This window comes from Cyprinodon tularosa, unplaced genomic scaffold (assembly GCF_016077235.1).
Source record: "Cyprinodon tularosa strain WSP-4 unplaced genomic scaffold, ASM1607723v1 ctg45, whole genome shotgun sequence".
NCBI lineage: Eukaryota > Metazoa > Chordata > Actinopteri > Cyprinodontiformes > Cyprinodontidae > Cyprinodon > Cyprinodon tularosa.
Genome location: NW_024039174.1, coordinates 2,558,605 through 2,580,587, shown reverse-complemented (window position 1 = coordinate 2,580,587; position 21,983 = coordinate 2,558,605). Strand labels below are relative to the sequence as shown.

Below are 21,983 nucleotides of genomic sequence, written 5' to 3'. Positions count from 1 at the left end.
TGTTCCTTCTCAGTGTGTGCTGCAGGTCTGTGTGTATTAAGGTTCTCAGCAGCATGGGCATGCACTTTCTGTGTTTATTAGTTCATATTTGCATAATAATAAAAAAGATGCACTAAAGTTTTTTTTGCTGTATTACTTTAAAAGTGTTATAAATTGAAAATATTTATTTTCAGATTCTAAATTGATTTCACAGGAAATGGCTTTGAGTTGGCTAACTACTCTCATCGTGTTTTTCATGATCATTGAAAAGCAATTAGTTGGTAAGAGTATTCTTTTACAAAACATTATTAGGAAAATCCACAAAATATTTCATAGTTATAATCATATTTTTAAATTCTCTCTCTCTCTCTCTCTCTCTCTCTCTCTCTCTCTCTCTCTCTCTCTCTCTCTCTCTATATATATATATATATATATATATATAAAAATTGTGCATATTTTAGGATGAAGAAAATAGAGCTAAAGCACATCTGTCCTTAACATTTCATTCCAGTTATTAGGAAATACCTCATCTATTCTTAGTAATAGCTAAGTTTTAATAACATAGATTCTAAAAGTATTTTTTGTGTTTTCAGACCAATTGGTGCAGATATTCAAGAAAATCTAAAGTTAATCACACCCTAATTAGAATTTTTTTCAGACAAGAAAGATACGTGGAGTAAATCTATGATTTAGAGGCCAATTCTGCATCTGTTACTGGTTCCCAACAGTTGTTAGAAGCTACACTGAACATCCTAGTGGTTTGTGCTCCATATACTTACATGTATATGCAGTTAAATACATGTAACCAGTACTATGATCATTGTTTTGGGAGGTACAGTACTGAGACATGTAAAACTTACTCACTTTGCATCTGAATATTGATAGAATAGAAAATTCTAAAAAATAAAAAAAAGCTTTACAGCAAAAGCTACGCTGAAAGTAGAACCGCACTAGGAAATGAACATAGTAGTGGAATAATGAAACTGATGCAAAATTCTTTCCCTCTCACACACACAGTGTGTTGTACAACTGTAAATATAAAAGTTTGTAACAACAACTCCTAGCATGCCTTGCAGCTCTGATGCGGCACTACAGGTAATAAAAACCAAGAGGAAGCCCCACTCAGGAAGTTCACCACTGGTGCACCCAATGGTGGTTGAAGCCAGTTGCATATCACTTCTTTACCATTCCTTTGAAAAAGAAGCCTTTTAAGCTTAAAGCCTGCAGAGACTGATAGTCTGCAGTTGGCTGATTGCCTTGTTGGTTGGTTAATGATTAATACATACCAATTGGAAATAAAGATTCAAATCATTGACAGTTACTAATGATTAGTTTAAACCCAGGTCTATTACTGGTGTAAATATTTAAATTTACTGGTAAATTAAGTTAACGATTTTTGAATTGATAATGCCAATTGTTAATTATAATGATTAAAGGTTGCTAGATCTACACCAATGCAGCATCTCCAGACCTCCTGCGTTACATTAAGCATCTCCAGACCTCCTGCACAGCATGTTGTGTATATAGAATATGACAATATACTTTATATTGTATATTGCGTATTGCATGTTTTATAATGTATTTAGCTATAGATTTTGTATTCTGTATATATACATAATTTGTCTGCACCATCAACACAAAGTCAAATTCCGTGTAAGTGCAAACCTTCTTGGCAATAAATCTGATTCTGATCTAAATCAAAATTACCTAAAACATTGCTTCTGTTGTGGATAGATTCTATAATTTACAAATATTCATAGTCCAATAAAAGGTATTGCACAACACCGTGACTTAGAAAAACTTTATTTTGCATACACAGAGTGTATACAAAAGAAAATTTACTGACCCTGTGGGTGAAAAACTCATGGTGCAAAAAGTTATGTGTAAAGTTATGTCTTCTTCTGTAATTAATACAAACATGAGTCTATGTCTAAACTTTGCCTTTTTTCCAACCCTTTCTCCATCTTACTCTCTATTTTTGTCTCATCTAGTACCTCCACGCTTTCATTATTGTTCTTCTGGGGCAAGTCAGATGGTTAGTTACATAACCGTTATATGTAATATGTTATAAATACCAAGAAATGTTTATTTTCTGGTATCAGCATTTGCAGTTGATCTGTGATGATGCATGTATGCAAGCTTGCACGACTCTCCACCTGTCTGGGTGGTTCTTGTAGCTTTCATTGCAGGGGTATGCATTTCTCCCTTACTGTGTGCACACAGCTACTGTAAAGTTTTCGGAGCTTGTGTGGTGTACAGTAGTGGCATGTTTGTGTGTTTGCCTCTCCTCTCTGCTCTACGAACAGCAGGCCAGCTGACATCTCAGCGAGGATGGATTAGCATATCAAGCTACTGCCACAACTCTGCGTGTCTTCTGACAGCTACCTCACCCCCATGGGGTCGAGTGCAGCAAAGACAGGGGTATCATCTCCAGGACAGAATGCAGGAAGATCACAGTAGAGCAGGAAGGCACAGGGAGTGGTTTAGCTTCTCAGTCAGAGGGCCTGTTCATAACAATGTTGCTCAGTAGATTTAAAACAATCCTCGTTATCATGGCCCCTGAGCCTGCCAACTGTTTCTAACACAGCTTTGCAATGCTGCAATTTATCTAGTTACATTAGCAATTCATCATAACATTGCAATGCAGACATGGGTAAATAGGATGACGAACACTGGATGAAAATACAAACTATTTCTTTGTCTTAACGTCTTAGATCAAATCAGATGACCATTTGCTGTTTTATCAAAGGTTAGGATTGCACAAAGTATTTGCATTTGCTGAATGCAAGAATAACAACATAACATAATTTACATCACAGTAAAGATGCCTTTACAGTGCATTTCTTCATAACTTACTAACTCGATTGTAACATTACCTTTTTGCCTACATTACTGACACAAATTTAGACCAAATTTTCTGATATAGATTGGATAGGGTTAATCAAAGGTTTGAATTTACTTAATGTCAAAACAATGACATATATATATATATATATATATATATATATATATATATATATATATATATATATATATATATATATATATATATATATATATATATATAAATATATATATATATATCGTATATGTATATGTTAATATATATATGTAATCTTCTTTAAATCTATCTATCTATATATATGTATTTATATATATATATATATATATATATATATATATATATATATATATATATATATATATATATATATATATATATATATATATTATTTTTTTTTTTTCCTTTTTAATTGTCTGACCTGTGTCTAATGTTTTAAATATCCTCCTAGAGGCTCTGAAATACTGCAGGTGGTGTAACAGTTAGGTTTTTAGACCAATTTGCTCACAGACCTTATAAGTTCTGACCACAAATCCTCCATGAAACACAATCAGGGCTTTATGGAGACTTGAATACAGTCACCTTCTTGCCACTCTGTCCTTATTTGGCAATACGGTTAGGGCCACTGTCCATTTAGAAGACCCATTTGTGTTGAGTTCTAACTTCTAGACTGATATTCTGTGAAGTGCACCAATCCGTCCTGCATCAGAACATTCACACAACATGATGCTGCCATCCCTGTATTTCATGGTATGCTAGGTGCTCTTGGGGTTATCTACAGGGTTAAAGATGCACATTATATTTTTAACAGCAATGCAAGTCGTTTAAAGATTGGGTTCTTTCTTCATCGTGAGCTACCAGGTCATGAATCTGATGAACGATACTGAGGCTGACAATATACACATGCAGACTTTATTTATCTTTATTCACGGTATTGATTTGTGTTTCCCCTTTTCAGATCTTTTAGCTTACATCATGTCCTAAGACCTGTTTTATCTAATTGAATTTGGGATTCTGGCTTTAATGCTTCTGGGTAATGGACTAAAAAAGTGGCTCATCACAGCTGATCTATAATTTGAACCCTTCCTGAGACGCACGCACATTTCCACACAAACCTCTCTGCTGACCATCAGTCTATTCCATAGACTAAGAAGGGCTTGGCTGCATTGTATGTATCTACATTCTACATTTCTATAGATAGATTTTTCTTCTCAGGGTGTTTTATAATTCTACAAGTGGTTTTAACTTTGTCTGAATTGTACATGTGCTTTCTAAGCCTCGACTACAGTAAAATGCTGTGTTTTCATAATGAATATAAAGATTCTTATTTGATAAGGGAGTGCTTCATGTCTCTTTTTTTCCTGAACAAAACAAGGAGAACTTCACTAAGTTAAAATATGTTTAGGTTTCTGTCCTTTGCCTGTTTTTCTTAAGCAGAGGATAATAGGTGGGTTGTCGGATGGAAGATAAGTTGCTAAATGTGTAGTTTTGTGATGCAGGAGTTTGCGCTTTATGCTTCTACTTCTTAGTTAAATATTTAGGCTTTGTTTGCCACAAACATATAATGTGGTATGCAGCTACCTACAGTATGAAGTGTTGAAAAGAAAAGGATTCAGATAAATTGTTTCAGTTTATGAGGTAAATCTAATGTCTAGATGGGTTCATTTATAAAAAGCATCTGATTACAAAGATAAAAACATTAAATCCCTAAAGCATTGATCTTACTGTCTCCTGTAGAGGCGTCCTGAGAGTCCAAGATGCCTGATTCTTGAAGGGACCTAATGCACGAGTCCACCAGTTCCAGGCCAGTCGTCAGCTCCTCCTCTATGTCCTTCTGTCCGTCTACATTGGAATAAACAAGTTAAAAAGAGATTAGCTCAGTTTATCTGTGTCAGCACTGCCACACTTATGAATTGCAAAAGCATTTTTTTTTATAAACTTGCATTTTCCACTTGAAAATGGGGTCAAAATCCACGAAAACCCAGATTACTTTCAATGAACATTTCTTTAAGCTATTATTGTAAGGATGCTATCAAATAACACAGACAACTACTTAAAAATAAAATATATGTGTTTTAACTATTATTGTTTTAATTTGACATATGCTTTCGAACATTATTCCACTTCCTTTCTTTTAACAATAATTTCTATAAAAGCTGCATTCCTAAAAAAAAACAAACATGAAGGTCACCAACTGCTTGCAACCTTGCCAGCTTTTCTCATCGCATCAGATTTTATTAGAATTTATTTTACCAGTAGGAGCCGTGGTTAATTTACTTCTTAGGCTGTAGTGAGCTGATGTTGTCAGTTTAATGGTAAAATCATAGAAACTGTAATTTGGACAAATACTTAGAAAAGCGTTTTACATCAAGTTTACATTAATGACAAAATCTAGTCTTAAATATTATTTATAGTACATCATTTTGTTATAGTCCTAATTATTATGATCCTGTGTCGTACTTGTTATTGACATGGCGAAAAAACACAGAAAAGTAGTTATAAATTTTAGCAAGTCCATTCATGTAATTCATGTTACCGGTGCCTGGCTAGCAAAATGGTGAAGACAGCATTTCCTATGTTTTAGGATTAAAAATAACAAGACTTCATAAAGGAATAAATCAGGCAAAAACTAAGTAAAAAAATCTAGGTCTTGCTTTTGAAAATGCATTCAATCATTATTATTATAATCTTAAGTTTAATTTATTAAAAAAGTCTTAATGTTTCCTTATTGCTAATGCTTCATGGTCATTTTAGTTTTTCACAACCAACTCTAAATTTTAGATGGGTTATTTCTTATGTACATAGGGGCAGCTTGATTTGTAAAGCTCTACTTTTTTACTTTGATGCAAGTGCCATCATAATTAGAAATGTTTTATCCTTTTTTTTTTGTCTGATGGTAAGATTTATTTAATAGGAATAGACATTTAAGCATGAAAGAAGAAATCTGTAGGGGTAAACATTTCAGCACAAGAATATAATCATAAAAAAAACAGATCCAGGGTACAAGCTGATAATTCAGCAACAAATCTTTTGGGATTGAGGTCCACCTTGTGCTTAGATACCAGCCGTTTGTCTGTCAGACAGAGGCTGATAGCAGGCCAATGTCTTCCAGTTAGAGACGGCTGCCAAGGAAGATAAAAGCTTACAAATGAGTCTTACCAACAGCATTAATCTCTTACGGAGATGGAAAGAGAACGTTAATAGTAGCTGCCTTAGTGGGGGGATTTAGGAGGCCTATTTTATTGACTTCAACTGTTGCCTTTGCAGACTGATGCAGCTATTGGTAAAAACACTTCCAGGACCAGCTTTTAATGCTTCATTAAATTTAGGGAAGTCAGGTTGATTTATAGATCACCATTCACACATGGCAAATCAAAATAGGAACAAAGATAAAGAAAGTTACCTCAAAATCTAAATATTCATCTGGCTTTCAGTGTGTGGTTTGCAGAGCTACAAGTCTCAAATGGCCTTACTTTTTTCACATGCTTTGAACCATGCAGCTTATAAAAAGGTGTGGTTTTTCTGTGGATTTTCCCTAACTGCCAGAGGGGGAAGTCACCGTTCCAAACGAGAGGATAAGGAGCAAATTTTCATTTAGTGCAAGAACATGCTAGAAGCAGACCCAACGGAAAAACAAATGTCCCAAATTCACACATTTGGCCATTTATTTGTCTCGTTGAACCTGCTGAATGAAAAGACTCAGTTCAGCTCTAGCAGAGCTGAAATAAAGAGCCGACGAAGCCCCATCTTTCAGTAGAAGCTCTTACTGTTGTGAGCCAACAAGCTAAAGGGAGCTAGCCTTCTTCTGCGTCTCTACTCTATGGGCTATATGTAGAGCCCCATATCATGCTGGTTTAGAAATGAACTTCGGTTTTCTTTTTAAAACTATTAAATTTAAAGATATGCTAGTCTTGACCATTATTTGTCATGATCTTAGTATTGATGACTGGATTATTGGTTAATTTTATTCACCTGTCTAACTGCATGGTTTCTAATCACTGCTCATCTGATCCACCTGCTCCTGCCTCTATTTAATTTGCTTGCATCCAGTTTATTATGCCCAGATTATTCTCATTCTCTTGTGCCAGTAGTGAGAGGGTTTTTAGCATACCTTAATGTTTCTGATTCCATGATCCTGATCTCAACCATCAAGCCTACCTGTTCCCATCTCAACTATCTATGTCTGAACTATCTTCGGACTCCTGGAACTCTGAGCCTACCTGCTCTAATCTGTTTGCCTAACCTGGCTTCGGACTCCTGCTTGTTCTCTATTCTCTGGGGCTGGAGCATTCAAATCGTCCAGAATCTTGTTGGCACCCCTTCGGCTGGATCCTACCTCATACTCAGGGTATGGGCTAAACTGTTAAACCAGGTTAGTGACTCACACGTTCATATTATCCTTCATTAGATTTATGTGGTAACCTTTTTACAGAGTTTCCTGTGATAGATGCCTTAGCCACTGCTACACCGACCAGACGTCGTTTTACTAAACGCTTTTTTAATTATCCCACTCTGTCTTGCATCAAAAACTGGGTCCTCTGTTCTGAGTCATGACATTATTACTGATTTTATTGATAATGTCAAATAAATATGACTTGCCTCAACCAGTTCAACTACCGATTATATTTTGAGTTTACAAACTCTCATTTTAATTTTGATTATTTTCATTTATTTTCCCTCCTGCATAGGAAATAAAACAAAAGGTCTATTTTCTTATTTTTCTATTGAGTTTGGAGCAATGAATTCATTAAAGTCCTGACTTGAGGAAAAATTGGTTTATTGTTAAGTAAGGGGAGTCTTTCTTTGCAGAGCGGTCAACCTAGAGCACAGCTGGCTGGGCACAGAAAGACGTCACCACAAATCCTTTTTTGTTGTGTTTGCTACCTCTTTGTTGGCAGAGGTCGCCTACTGTGCACCCAGCTAATCAATCTGCTCTCAATATCCTATAGATCTGAACATGACTGACAAAGAGACAGAAAGGCTAACTCAAGTGTCAACCATAGCGGGTGTTTTTTTGTGTGTGTCTTTTAAACTAAAATACTGTCAAGAAAGTGGTCCAGCCTTGAAAGGGGTTTTCATCTGACTTTTAAATCATCTGAAAGTTCATTACTTTTTCTTTTTTTTTTTAGGCTGCGATTTGTATGGTGCACTTCTTATCTGAATAAGTACTACAAATTATTTGGAAATGCGGTCTGAGCGCTACTTAATGAGAGCTGAAATGCAAGAAGAAAAGTAAGTTTTTCCAAAATAATTTTCTAACTATGTTGAAGCTATCTATTGTCCTCCAGCAGTTTCAGCAGCATATTGACAAACAAGCAACAAAGAAATAATGATATAAACATACAAGTTTGTAGATCACCTTGGTTGTTCCAGCGAAACTTCTCATCTGATGAGCTGTAAGATACAAAGAATAAACACAAACCTTGGTTAGACATAGAGTGCAGACACTGATTTTATTTAGAATTAAATTGTTTTTCAAAGGGATGCCCATGCAAGGATTCTGTAGGATTTGATTCAGGTATATAGTATAGTATAGCTTGTTATTTTTCATCAAAATCCATCGCAAGCACAAAAGCTTTTAGGAATAACAATAAAAGCCTTGTTATTTTAAAGCCTTTTTTATTTGAAGTCAACTGACAAGTGCTCCCGGTAGAGCATATCATTTTACGAGCCCTCCAAAAGAAAACAAAAGCACTGTTGTTAATCTATGTTAAGGGGATTTCTTTTTTGAAAGATGTTTCTCTAAGATCTATGTTGCCTTGGAAAAGTTTTAGGTATGGAAAGATATGGACAAAAAATAAATCCCAAATGGTGGAAAGTTGCTTAAGAGTGGAAAACATTACTAGATAGGATTGCCTTTTATCAGTAAAGATTAATATATAAATCAGGGATGTACTGTGGTTACATTCAACACACTTGATCACCGACAAAGTAAACAATATTCTTACAAATCCAAACAATCTGAAGCATGTTCCATGTTAAACTGCCTCAATGATGGAAGATCATCTTAGCCTCCAGATGAAAGATCCATAAAAACTCTGCCTTTTCTTAGAACGATGAAGTTTCTTTGCTTGACCGATGAATAAGCACTACCAGCATACACTAACATCAGCAATGTTCAGTGTGGAAGTTGGCATAAGACCCAACATACATTTTTTCCCCAGCTTTTATTGCATTTATTGTCATTTTCTGCATTTAACCCATCCCCTTAGGGAGCAGTGGGCTACCTTTGTGCGGCATCCGGGGAGCAATGTGGGGTTAAGGGTCTTTGCTCAAGGACCCAGAGTGGAGGCTGAGGGAGTGGGGCATGATCTCAGAACATCAGGATTCCAAGTGCAATGCCCTAACCATTAGGCCGCCACTCCCCAAATTTTTATTTTAGTATATAAATGAAATCAGAGAAAGTATATACATATAGGAATCCATTTAAGCTGTATTTTCTGCTACGTGGAAACCAGGACCACTGTATTTTTATTGATGATTGGTCTCCATAAGTCTGCCATTCTATCAGATCCAAACCTGCGAGAGTCGAAAACTCAAAGAGGTGGTGCTAAGAAAGCAGTTGGTTCTTTGGAACCAGTTTAATGGTAAAGTGGTTATAGGGCAACTGAAACAAAACTGAGATAATGGTTTCATTGTAAATGAAAAAGATTAACATAATACTTTGCCTTCCCCTGAGAGGAGGGTATAACTATGTGGAAGCATAATATTTTTTTTTGTTTTTTATCAGGGAACACTGCTGGTGGTATTTTTTTATGTTGTCTGACTTTAAAGTGAACACACACACACCCATCACAAAAACACACTGGTGACCTAAAAAGACTAGCCATAAAATGACAAATTCTATTGAAAACCTGTAAACATCGACCAGATGCCGTTTAATCATCTCACTGATTACCTCCGCTCAGCGAGCGTGTATGCATAGTGTGACGGATTGCAGGGACCAGCCAAGCAGCACATGTTAATGGAGCCCTCTGCCAGCATAGCATCCCCTCATTCATCAGGCATTGTTATAACCAAAGACATACCCCAACATGTGTACAAACATGGGCACGCACAAGCTGTGAACTCCGAAGTCTTTCAGGACCGATGTGTTTACAGCGGACAAACAGCCTGGCGGTAACAGCCAGGCGTGGATTACTATCAGTAGTCTGCTCTCTGTAAGGTAGCTCACTTAACTCTGGCTGAGAGACCATTTTTTTTAGAGCAGGACAGGCTGGATCTGTCTGTTTGCTGGTGTCAAAATGTTGTTTCATTGCTTTTGAATTATCTCAGTGATGGTGAACTATTGTTTTTACCCTCAACTGCCAGTGGGTGACCAAGTTAAAGCCAAATGCAACATGAGTGTCCGCATGAACACCTAGCTGGAAACTGTGAGGAAGTAGGACACATGTTGTTAGCATCAAGTAGTTACATGAAAAGAAGTCAAAGGTGGGGAATAAAAACAGCCCAGAGGATGTCAGAGTTCTGTCAGATAAAATTATAATTTTTTTTATGAAGAACGTACTGTATATAACCACAACAATAAATACAACACTAAACACTCATATGATGGTCTACAGTATTTACATTTTTATGTAAAATAGACAATTCTCTTTTTTCTGTGATTTTGTCAAACCAAATTGAAATTGCATTTTCTTGCCTAATTAATGGCTAACAAGTGATGATACCCAAGTAACATGTTTGGCTACAGTTCTAACTAAAGACTTAGTTGTTGTTTTTTTCAATTGGGTGGAAAAGAAATAATATATACCACGACATTTCTTAACAAATACAAACTCTATGTTTGTCTGTCCTGCTGTTTAAAACATTCCAACCCTCAAGACAATAATTTGTGAAATAATTTGTTGTTGCTCTTATATATTTTTGGGGAAGTCTCTTCCTGTTTATCACACCTAAAATTATGATATTTTTATCAACTCCTCCATTCAAATTCTAACCTTAGCTTATTGCCGACTGGGTGGAGTGCATCTCTGAAAATCAGGTTTTAAGTCTTGCCCTAGATTAATTTAATGATCCCTTTCTTTTGCAACACTTCAACAAAGACAACATTGTTAAAGTGTATGTCTATTACTGTAGTTGTCCTGCTAACAGAGCGGAGTTGTGGTGACAGTGGAGTTCTTGGCTCTTTCAACTTCGATCAATGCTCCTCTTGTGCAGACTGTCAGTTTGGGTAGATTGTAATCTTCTCTTTAGTATTGGGTTATCTACTTTCCATTTTCACTATGAACTACATCCTTGGCAATCTTAAGATTCTGTTTCCAACACTTCAAAAAATGAGCGATATGGATTAATATTAAATTGCTCACAGGAATACTCCATTTAACAATGAGGAGAAAGAGATTAGTTGCAACAATTTTCTTTACTGGTATCACAGTTAGAAAGGCTGAACAAAAATTAATGGCAAGGCAAGACAATTCCAAGTGCCTTACATGAATTAAACAGTAAAACAGAAGGAAAACATTTGGTTTACTTGGGCCATATTATAATGCGTTACTTTTTATTTGGTCTGTTGTTTAAAATAAGGGTAAAATTTGACTGAAACTTTGTAATGTGAGAAAATTCTAATACTTTTAAATTGTTCTGCAAGCAAGTCCATTCATGCATTTTCCGTCATGCTTATCCCAAGGGGGGTCGCAAGGGATACTAGTGCCTTTCTACAGCTGTCTACAGGCAAGAGGCGGGGTGTACCCTGGACAGGTCGCCAGTCCATCGCAGGGCAACACAGAGACAAACAACCACTCACGCACACCTAAGGAAAATTTAAAGAAGCCAATTAACCTAAAAGTCATGTTTTTGGACTGTGAGAGGAAGCCAGAGTACCTGGAGAGAACCCACGCATGCTAACTCCATGCAGAGAGAACTGAACCCAGAACCTTCTTGCTGCAAGGCAGCAGTGCTACCTTCTGTGCCACTGAGCAGTTGTTCTGCAAGCAAGTCATTTCTTTTTTAACAAACAAACAAACAAGAAGATACCAATGAGCTTTAATTTAGTGTAGGTTACAGAGAAGCTTGATCATTTTCTCTGTGAGCCTAAACAGAGGAAGCCTATAGGAAAAACCAACTGAAGAAAATTAGAAAGCCTTGACTTATTTCAGAATTATCCAGCAGACTTTAAACTTGGTCAGTCTGCTTTGCCATGCATCTCATAGTTCCATCTCCACGGTGAGAGAAATACAATCCTCACCTCTCTTCCACACAGGTAAAGCTTATCATTTCTCACTAATTGAAACAGCTCACTGACCTATTGGTCCAACATGGAGAGTCAAAGAGTCAGTTTTATTTTCCTTTTTCCTGCCTTTGAATCTTTTTGAAGCATCAATAGACCCTGACAGAGTAATTAGTGGAACAAGAGCGGACTAATTGACAGTGTGATCAGCTCTCTTGCTGCAGGTCACTCCACGCCACAGTACCTCATCACTGCTAATGATATAATGTAGTCTGGGGGCAGGTGTGAGAGTGCCTATTTTTGGGTGTTCACAAGGCAAACCTGAGCAGAAGGTCACACATATGTTAACAGTAATATAAAAAATGACAAGAGTGAATTTTTTGGTCCCTTTAGAAGCCCCTATGTATTACAGCACAAAGCATCACAATCTAAAGCATAAAAGGGCAACGTGCTGCTTAACCTTTTGGCAACAATAAACCAATCCTCACAATGCCTCCAGATTATTATTTTTTTCTTTGTTTATTATTGTTTTTATTGGGGGATGGTTAGTGGGTGCTGAAGCAACTGACCTTATTAAAATGGGCTGATGGAATTGGACAAACCTTCCCTCAAGTGTGAAGTCTTACTAAAAGAAGGTTTGTCCTCATTTCCTAAAAACTGATAAGTTAATTAGAAGGAGGTAATTAACTGCTCCTCTCTGTCCCGAATTAAAGTAACGACATTCCTGCAATCATTTAGAGCTACCACTTTGTTTTTTGTTCTACTTCAATAGTCATAAAACATTGTTTTTATTTCCTAGTTTCCATGGACCACACCTAAAAGATAATAGAAATTTTAATGTTACAAGAAATATCTGAGAAACATTTAGCTTCTCAAACTACAGGAGATGATTTAACTGTACACATAGTAAAATTATATAAGCAATATTTACATTTTTTTTTCAGCTTGGGTTTTCAGGGTGGCCTGCAAAGATTATTTTTGACCCATATTTGGCTTACGGCAAATAAATAGGAGGCTATGTAAAGAGACATTTTTCTTAAATCCTTCAATATTTTAGGACCCAAAGTACTAGTCTGAGTTTAAATCAGGAACCTTTGCAGCTTTCTCTGGTTGCAACTACTCTTTCCTCTGACAATTAGGCTACCACTCCCACAGTCACTCCTCTTCTACTCAGAACAGATGTAGGGCAGGGCTAATAAATGCCTTTTCAACAGATTCCCCCCACCTAAACCAAGGATTTTGGAGTCTCCTCCTAGCAAAATGATTGTGTCTCAATAGATTTATAATTTTGCCAAATTCTTTTTACAGCATGCGTCTACTGAACATTACTAAGTGAGATGTTAACAGCCCAAAAAATATAACATTTCCACAGCTTAACTGATATTTTCAGTTTATTTTTGTAGTTTTCTCAATGTTATTTGCTTGGTAAGGTTCCTCAAAAGACCTCTAAGGTCATTTAAGAATAACTATATATTTGTATATAAACATGTTTTGTCATCTACTGGCATTTTCTTTGTATTTATTCAATTGAGGTTTATTAGAGTAACTGGGACTAAACACAAATGTGCAAGACACACGAATGATTTTTATTTGTGGAATTCTTAAGGTGATACTTTTTATTATTTCCCTTCCACTCACAATTATGTGCTAAATAATGTTGATCTATCATATAAAGTACATATTTCAATGACCACTCTGCCTGGTGCAACTGTTTAATTGCTTGTGAATGCTAGTAGAAAATAATTCAATCACATGGATGGCAGCAGCCCAATGTATACTCTAAAAAGAAAATGCAGCGCTAACCTAAATTGATTGCTTCAATTATTAACAAGTACTTGAATTAAGTTTCCCCAACTTAATTTAATTAAGTTTACAACTTATAACCTTAATAAATCAAGGATGGAATATAAGATATGTGTCCATGATGCAGGATTTACTACTGTAGGACTTTTAACAACTGTCTCCTCAATTAAAAGAAAATGCTCCTTTAAAGAAAATTAGCTAGGAGCACAAGACGCCTTGTAATGGTCAGGTCTGTGGAGAATAACCTCACATTCCCTACAGATTTGGAATATGCTCTCGGATTTGCAACACGTCACATGACCACAGCATGTAACACTTCAGACAGCTAAGAGCAAGAAACTGATGCCACAATTCGCACAGGCTAAACACATCTGGATGGTATTCTGTAAGACAGTAAATGGCTTTGAAATTATCAGCTTGAGCTACTGGATTTTGATAGTAGTGGGTAGGGCTGGCTCGTACCAATGATGGGACGAGGCCTTAGAGGAGAAAATTCTGGCTCACTTTAGGCCACTAAGCACTAACTGTGTTGTCTAAGCAACACTGTCAAACCTTTGTATTGCTGCAGATCAGGTCTGCAGCAATACAAACCACACCGTACTTATATATTTGAATATATATAATGTCTACTTTAAGCAGGATAATGCACCATGCCCCAAACCTTCATTTGTGACAAAACATTCCTTACAATTGAATGGCTTTCCTATTCACCAGATCTAAGTCGAACCAAACTTTTTAGGTAATAGAGGGGAATCCAATCATGGATGTCCAGCAAACAAATATACTGTCAGCATGAGAGAATATTACCTAGATATGCTCTAAAGTTACTGAGAAATTACGCTGACAATTTAAATAATCTATGTCATAGATTTAGGAATCTAAAGAGGTTCTGACTCCATAATAACAGGTGGGACCTAAATCTGTGCAAAGTGAATGTAAAATACCAAGAAGAAAAAAATTATCCATACAGTTATGATTTACAAATTTGGCAATGGTGTGAGAGCTCCACCTCTGTGCCCACTAACTATAAAATGGATCCATTACGCTGTGTGGTACATAAGCAGCTATCTTTGGAGAAAAAAAAAAAAAGGCGTGTTAACATTAAGAAGAAAATTAAACTCCGATAACTACAATAAAGCACAAAAAAAGAGAGGTAAAAGCTCTCCATTACAGCTCTTGTACCCAGTTAAGACTCTTAGTTAAAAGCCCTGCTTGATATTTTCAGCAGGATAATTGAACGTTGAAGTGTAGCGCTCTGTCGTTTCAAAGAAGCATGAATTCCCTGTTGCACTCTCTGACCTGATATTTTAAGCTTTATGAAAATAAAAATTTTTGGCTTTTTGGGGCTATTCTTATTCCATAGGTAATAGTACAAATTGAACCACTGCACTCTGGACTGAGGCACTACAGGGCGAAAAAATAGAAAGGAGAGGGAATGAAAGGGGAGAGATGGAGAGCAGAAATATAATACAGAGACAGACAGAGGCAGGACAAAAGAGGCACATAAAGGTGGAGAATGATAGCGGTAATATGATATAACACAAAGAAAGAAAAAAGAGAGGTAAACAGCAGAAGAGAGGCTGAATATGATGGCCAGAGAGAACAAAAGACATGAGAGCTCTGCTAAACCCAATGAGAGAGGCTTAAAAGAGCAAATGCCAGAGATAGCAATGAGAAATCCTGTCATTTTATCCACCCAATAAACACATTCCCAACTCTGTCAGTATAATCCATCTATTTCAATGCCTTCCATATTATCTGTTATCTGCACTGACCACCAGGCCGACCCTCTTGTAGACAGTGGCGTAAGATAACAAGCGCCATCCAGAAAAGGGAAGGGAGCCCTTTCTGGCTCTTGGGAGGCATCAAACAGTGGCTCAGCTTTAGTCAACACTAATTTAGATTCAAACGCTAGAGCAAAACCACGGTTTGCTAATTTACTCAGGGCCATTTTCCAAAAGCTGCCCTGAAAAAAAAGAAAACATGCAAAACCCACTCAAAAAAAAACGAAAAGCTTTAAATGGGGAGGGGGAAAGGATGACTCCTGCAAATGTAAATTCGTTTTTTTACCATGATTTTAATTCAACATAATCGCTGGCTGTCAGTAGCAATGCTCATAGTTGACTATCTTAGCTGTTCACATTTCAGCCCCCTTTGATTCACACAGTCACAGCCACTGAAGTTGGACTTTTAAATAACTTAGAATGATGCAAATAAGTCTAAATTAGCATAAAACATGCCGATGTGAAAAGACGTAAAGCTCCCAAGTTGGTCCTTTTTAATATCCACAAATACCTCATTGACATCCTGTCTCTAAGTTCTTTTGGCCATCAATTATCCTGGCTTTATACATAATGATGGATATTGGCAGCAATATTAGCTCCTGCTGCCAGAAAACACAGTTACACTAACATTGAAAATAAGGGTTGGCTGTCAGGCTATGGTAGGAATGCCTCTTTTTGGACTGACACAGTTCAATAAGTAAGAATCAATGGACATAAAATTATGCTGATTGGTATGAAAAAACGGCTTAGTGACCTGCAATGTTTTGAGAACAATCTGGCTAAGAGAGAAACATATGAGGACAAAGGGATTTGGATAATAATGTTAGAAAGTCAATAAAAATGACTCAGCAACCTTTTCTCAATGAACCCAAACAACTCAAAGGTCTTTTGCCTTCATGATTCTGGCATATATTATTTTTCCATTACGTAACAGACAGATTCTGTTTGATGAAGATAGTGAGATGCTGAACCACAAAAGAAAAGAAAAGAAAAAAAAACACCTCATGCAGCCCATAAATAGACTTTTTTTAAGGACTACTCTGGGTACAAAGTTCATAAGAGCAGTGACGGCTTAAGGGCCTAACAATTAGAGGACAGGTAAGCTAGCATGAGTGTGTTTGATCTACAGGAGAAAGTCTGAGTTTTTCACAAGAACAAAGGCGTTATTGCAGTAGAACCACAGTGCCAACATCTGTATCTCAGTACAGTGCAGTAACCTTAGTTCAACCCCACTTGGAGAGCCATTTTAGGTATCATTCCCTGTCTGTCCTCTACACGTTCCTCTGCATTGGCATTACTGTCCACATAACTTGAAATGTTTTTCTCACCATTCTCTTAACCTTAAAGATGGTGACGTGTGAAAATCCCTATAAACCAGCATTTTTAAAAATATTTACAAGCCAACAATGGGCATTTATGGACTTCAATTCAATTCAATTCAGTTTATTTATAATGTGCCAATTCACAACACGTCATCTCAAGGGACTAAACAGTTCACCAGATCATACAGTCAAATTGATTCAAAGTTTTCTTTCTAAGGAAAACCAGTTGGTTGCATTAACTCATTGACTGGAAGGCAATCCCTCACACTAAGCATGCTTGTAGCAACAGTAGAGAGGAAAAACTCCCTTTTAACAGGAAGAAACCTCCAGCAGAACCAGGATCAGTGTGAGTGGCCATCTGCCGAGGCCGACTGGGGCTCAAGGAGACAGAAGCAGAGATACAAAAAGCAGCTGTAAAAGGCGGCCCCATCCAGGAAACACACAGCCAGGTAGACAAGGTCCGAGCCAACTCCCATGTCAGAGGATGAAGAGAGCACATCCAGCCAGTCACAGTCAGAGAAAAAGGACTACACTGGAAAAGAGCACCGGACTTTAGCAAGTTGCTACACAATCTCTTTATTCCTAAATGTAATTAATTTCTTTCATGTGATTCCATGAGGCATTGCATTACCTGTGACTGAAGACCTAATAACATTGCTGCATGTTTATTAATAAAAAAAAAAATTATTACTTGAAGAAACTGCAGTCTAGGTATACCCAGTGTTGTGCCTGAACGCGTTCATTGAACGAAAGTTCATGAACTCGTTCATATTTTGGGCGAACGTGAACTGAACGTACTGCATTACTGCCTGATTAACGTTATTGTGAACTCGTTCATTCTGGTGTCTGTGAACGGCACGCTCTCTCAGTTCAGCTCCGTTCAATAGGTTGCCAGATTTCTATAGAGCCCTTCAGGCGAAACCCTGGCTAAATCAAACCGTAAACAGGCCTTAATATGTAGCGGGAAAAACACCCAATCTGGCAACACCAGCTACCAGTGCCGTAGCCTACAGCTGTGTGCATCATCAAAACAAAATGCCGTGTGGAAGCCACAGCAGCGTGGAGGCGACAAAGCAGCAGTATGATCACTTAAAACAGTTTTATGACCAGGTGGTCGGTGAGGATGATGGCAACAAGTTTGCCCGCCGGCTTTCAGTAAAAAAATCTGCACTTCAGTAACCTTAAATTCCTACCTCAGCCTGGTCCATCAGTTTGTGTTAGTAAAATCTTCTTGAGCGGAGGTCTTCAACAGGGGATCCGCGACCCCTAGGGGGTCTACGGAGGTAATGCATGAGGGTCTGCATGGTTAGTTGATATTTTTATATTCCCCCCCTGCAATTTTTTCCCCCACTAATTGAAATGTCTTTAAATACTCATTAACATGAAATCAACACACTGTAGTAAACAGATAAATGGAGACAAAAGATGTCTTTCAGTCATCAATGCACATATTCAGCGACACACAGGAGCTCTTTCAAGCTGGGCACCATTTCCTTCACAACAACCAGGAATCAGAATCAGAAAAACTTTAATAATCCCAGGGAGAAATTAATTTCTTTACATTACTCCATCTGTAATAGAGTGACTATAGGACACAATTTCATACAATATATATAGTTAGGGGGTCCCCGCTCCATCTTGCCATCAGTTTGGGGGTCCTTGGTCTGGAAAACATAGAAGACCCCTGTTCTTGAGGGTTTTACTATCCATGTAACTTGTTTGTTAAACCTGCCTGGTATAATTTTTCAGGATTCCAGTATTCCTTTTTAGTATGTATTGAAATGGAATTTCAAATGGAAAAAATTATTAAAATAAAAAAAAAACATTTGCACCTTAAAGACTACTTTCCTATTTTTCTTTTAATAATTACTCATAAAAAAGACCATTCAAGCAGCACATTTTTCCTGATGTTTTTGAGAATATACTGTAGGGGTGAAAGCTGCAGCTGCTACTAGTGTGAAGTGAATGGACAGCAACAAAGCATTAAAGCAACAATGGGGAAATGCTGTCCCCTCAATGCTAATGTAAACCCTCGTTGGATAAGGATTCAAAACTGGATATGAAGATGAAATCTGACGCACAGTTTCAGAGTTGGAACTGATAAAATAATTGCTGTCTGAGGTTCAACAGTAGGCTATGGTGTAATTGAACAACATATATATAAAAAAAAAAGAACTATGAACTAGTTCATTTTTTGGTTTTGAATTATGAACTATGAACTGAACTAGTTCATTTTAAAATGTGTGAACTGAACTTTGAACTAGTTCACGTAGAAAGAGAACTTTCCCAACACTGGGTATACCTAAGCATACATTTGACTATATCAGCTCACTAGACATGAAACACAATGATCAAGAGCCCCAATAGACCCTTACAATATATTATGAGTCATACTGTATAGTCAGAGGCATTCAGGGGCTCCGGCTCCGGCTTTCAGTGTTGTTGTGTCCTTAGGCAAGACACTTCACCCTCATTGCCTACTGATGGTGATCAGCGTGCCCAGTGGCACAAGTGTACGGCAGTGATCTCTGTCAGTGATCCCCAGGGCAGCTGTGGCTACAATGTAGTGCCATGATCAGTGTGTGCGTGAATGTCTGCGGACTTGAAAAAGCGCTATATAAGTACGTGCCATTTATCATAGTGGTGCAACAGTAGCTCTTATTGCTTATTCTTAAAGCAATTAAACTTGGATTTTGATTCACTAAAAATATTGTAAATAAACAAAAGAAAGTAACAACAAAAAATGAAAATCCTGTTCAATGGTTTCTTAGTTTTTCATCAATTACTGACAACAGGCATTGCCTGATAATGAGATTTCTGCATTTACCAACAGGTAGTTTAAGCCACTATTTCTGAGCAAGACAATCAGGCTGTCAAGAATTTGTGGAGTGGTGTCTTTAAACTATGGTTTTCAAACACGTCTCTAGATGTCAAAAGGATTAGTTCTGTGCTGATTGAAGGCAATGCAAGAATAGTCATTATTTTAGCTTTAACCTGTATGTTTGGGGCTCATTATCCAGACACCAGGCAAAATGCTTAGTTCTAGGATTTCTTAAGGGTTCAAGTTTCCTCATGCTTCAAAGCGATTTCAAAACAAAATGAGACCCCCACTAAAAACCCCTATATACACCTCACTATTTTTAAAGCAGGTATAGTGCTGTTTTCTTTAAACACATCCTACTTTTTCTCCTGTAAACACTGAGCTGATTTCAGCAGCCAAAAGCCTTAAGCTTTGTCTCATTATTCTAAAGGATGGTCTTCCTGAAATTCTTGTGCTCTTTTTGGCTTTTTTTTCTATTTTTTTTTTTATTTTAGTTATCTTTTACTTTTACTGAATGGATATTGTGTTTTTGTTTTTACCTTAAGCTTGTTATTAGTTTTGCATTTGCCATATTCTGTTATTTTTACCACCAGAGGATTTCCATATAAAATTAATTTTTCATTTTGTCTTTTGTCAGTTGTTTTATAGGTTATTCCTCTTGCTTATGTCTTAGTCTGTTTTTAGTTGGTCTGGCCTTTACTCATTATTTTGAATTGTTGGATTATTTTATTTAGTTTTTTCCTCCCAGTGTTTATTTCAGATAATTTCTCCATCAGCCAGAACCCCATGTTAACTAGTTAATTCTCTGCACCTGCAATTGATTTTTTCTTCTATCATTTGCACCTGTTCCTTCTTCTACTTAAGGTTTCAGTCATTTTGCAGGTATTTATCAGGTTCTTAGTCTATTTTCCATGGCTCCTCGGATGGTAATGTTTCATCTGCCTGAAGGACTATATTATGATCTGAAAACTCCCCATGCTCCTTCCATCTACAAATGCTGCTGAATTCTAGCAAGGCTTTTATCATCATGATCATTTTGAGGGTGTTCAGGCAATAGCAAAGCCCTGCTCCCTCCTCTTCTATTGAGCCAAACATGTTTCAAACAACGGCCAATGGTGAGACACCATTAAATGGTCATGATTGGTTTTCCTGTTGTTTCTACCACCTAAATTACATGTCTAACCAACCTAAGGTTGTGTTTACTTTTGCATCTGTGTCATTGGAGGTTGGCTACAGTCCAAAGACCTTAATGTTTTTTTTATATATATAAATTTGGCAACTTGGACAATAAAGCTGTTTGGAGATGGTCTTGTTGCCTTAACATTTAAGGTAACCATGCTTTAACTATGCTTTTACTGAACTATGTTCAGTATAATGCCAAAAACACTTATCCAGCAGAGTTTATTACCCCTAACGTATGCTGAACGGCTCTTAATTCTAAAGGTAAATGGGAAAGTAATTGAAGGTTTGCACTTTAAAATGGCTATTGGTCTCTTTAGAGGTATTAACAACTGCATCATAGGTTCTGACTCTGACACAGGTGGAAAGGATACCCAAAGATTACCCGCTGCTCTTAAGCTTTTCGTTTTTAAAGTTTACTTTGGTTGACAGTTTCTTTCTTTTTGCTGTAATGCTCTGTTTTCTGATCCACTTGACTCATACAGGTATGGAAGAAGTCTCAAGGAATTACTGTATATCTTCTGCGTTGTCTATTTTTGGTGTTGTTTTTTTTTTGTCTCTCTTTTCATGCACTCTTTCCCGTCTCTCTCTCTCTCCCCTTAGTTCTTATTCCCATTTTCCTTTTCCTCTGTATACTATTTTACTCACCAAATAATGTCTGATAAAGTTTAATATACAAATATCAAGCAGAACCTTATAGAAACAGTCATACTTGTCTGCTGGTGAAAGCAAAGCTGTTGGGCTATCAGCTAGCTGTGGGACATCAACTCCCAGAGCAACGTATATTGGCCAAACAAGAGACAACAAAAATCTAATCCAATAATGTTTCAGTAGAAATGGCAAGTAGCTGTAAGGATACCAATAAGTATACCTGCATCTATATGTAGGGAGAGCACTTATTTATAATTTAACATGCATATCCTGGCAGGAATTGTAATGCTGGACAGCTTTAGCAAAGGTTGTCACCTTCACCGGATGTTCAGCATATTATTTTCCTTGGGAATTACCAATTCTGACAGTATCCATTATTCAGCAAGCACTATTTCCATTTGTACATTTCCATGGGGAGACTATTTGGCAATAT

The 21,983-nt window shown here is 37.0% G+C and overlaps 1 protein-coding gene across 15 annotated transcripts in view; it reads right to left on the bottom strand.

The window, feature by feature from the left end:
* The window catches only part of ctnnd2b (catenin (cadherin-associated protein), delta 2b), a 209,394-nt gene that overhangs the window by 86,055 nt on the left and 101,356 nt on the right, over window positions 1–21,983 (bottom strand). For 8 of the 15 annotated variants that reach the window (XM_038300408.1, XM_038300407.1, XM_038300409.1 and 5 more), the window contains 2 exons: window positions 8,166–8,215; window positions 4,547–4,663 (listed from right to left, as the gene is read on the bottom strand). In XM_038300408.1, coding sequence (XP_038156336.1) covers window positions 4,547–4,663; window positions 8,166–8,215 — 167 coding nt within the window. The remainder of the gene's footprint in view (window positions 1–4,546; window positions 4,664–8,165; window positions 8,216–21,983) is intronic. The other 7 variants (XM_038300411.1, XM_038300410.1, XM_038300422.1 and 4 more) reach the window with 1 other exon arrangement.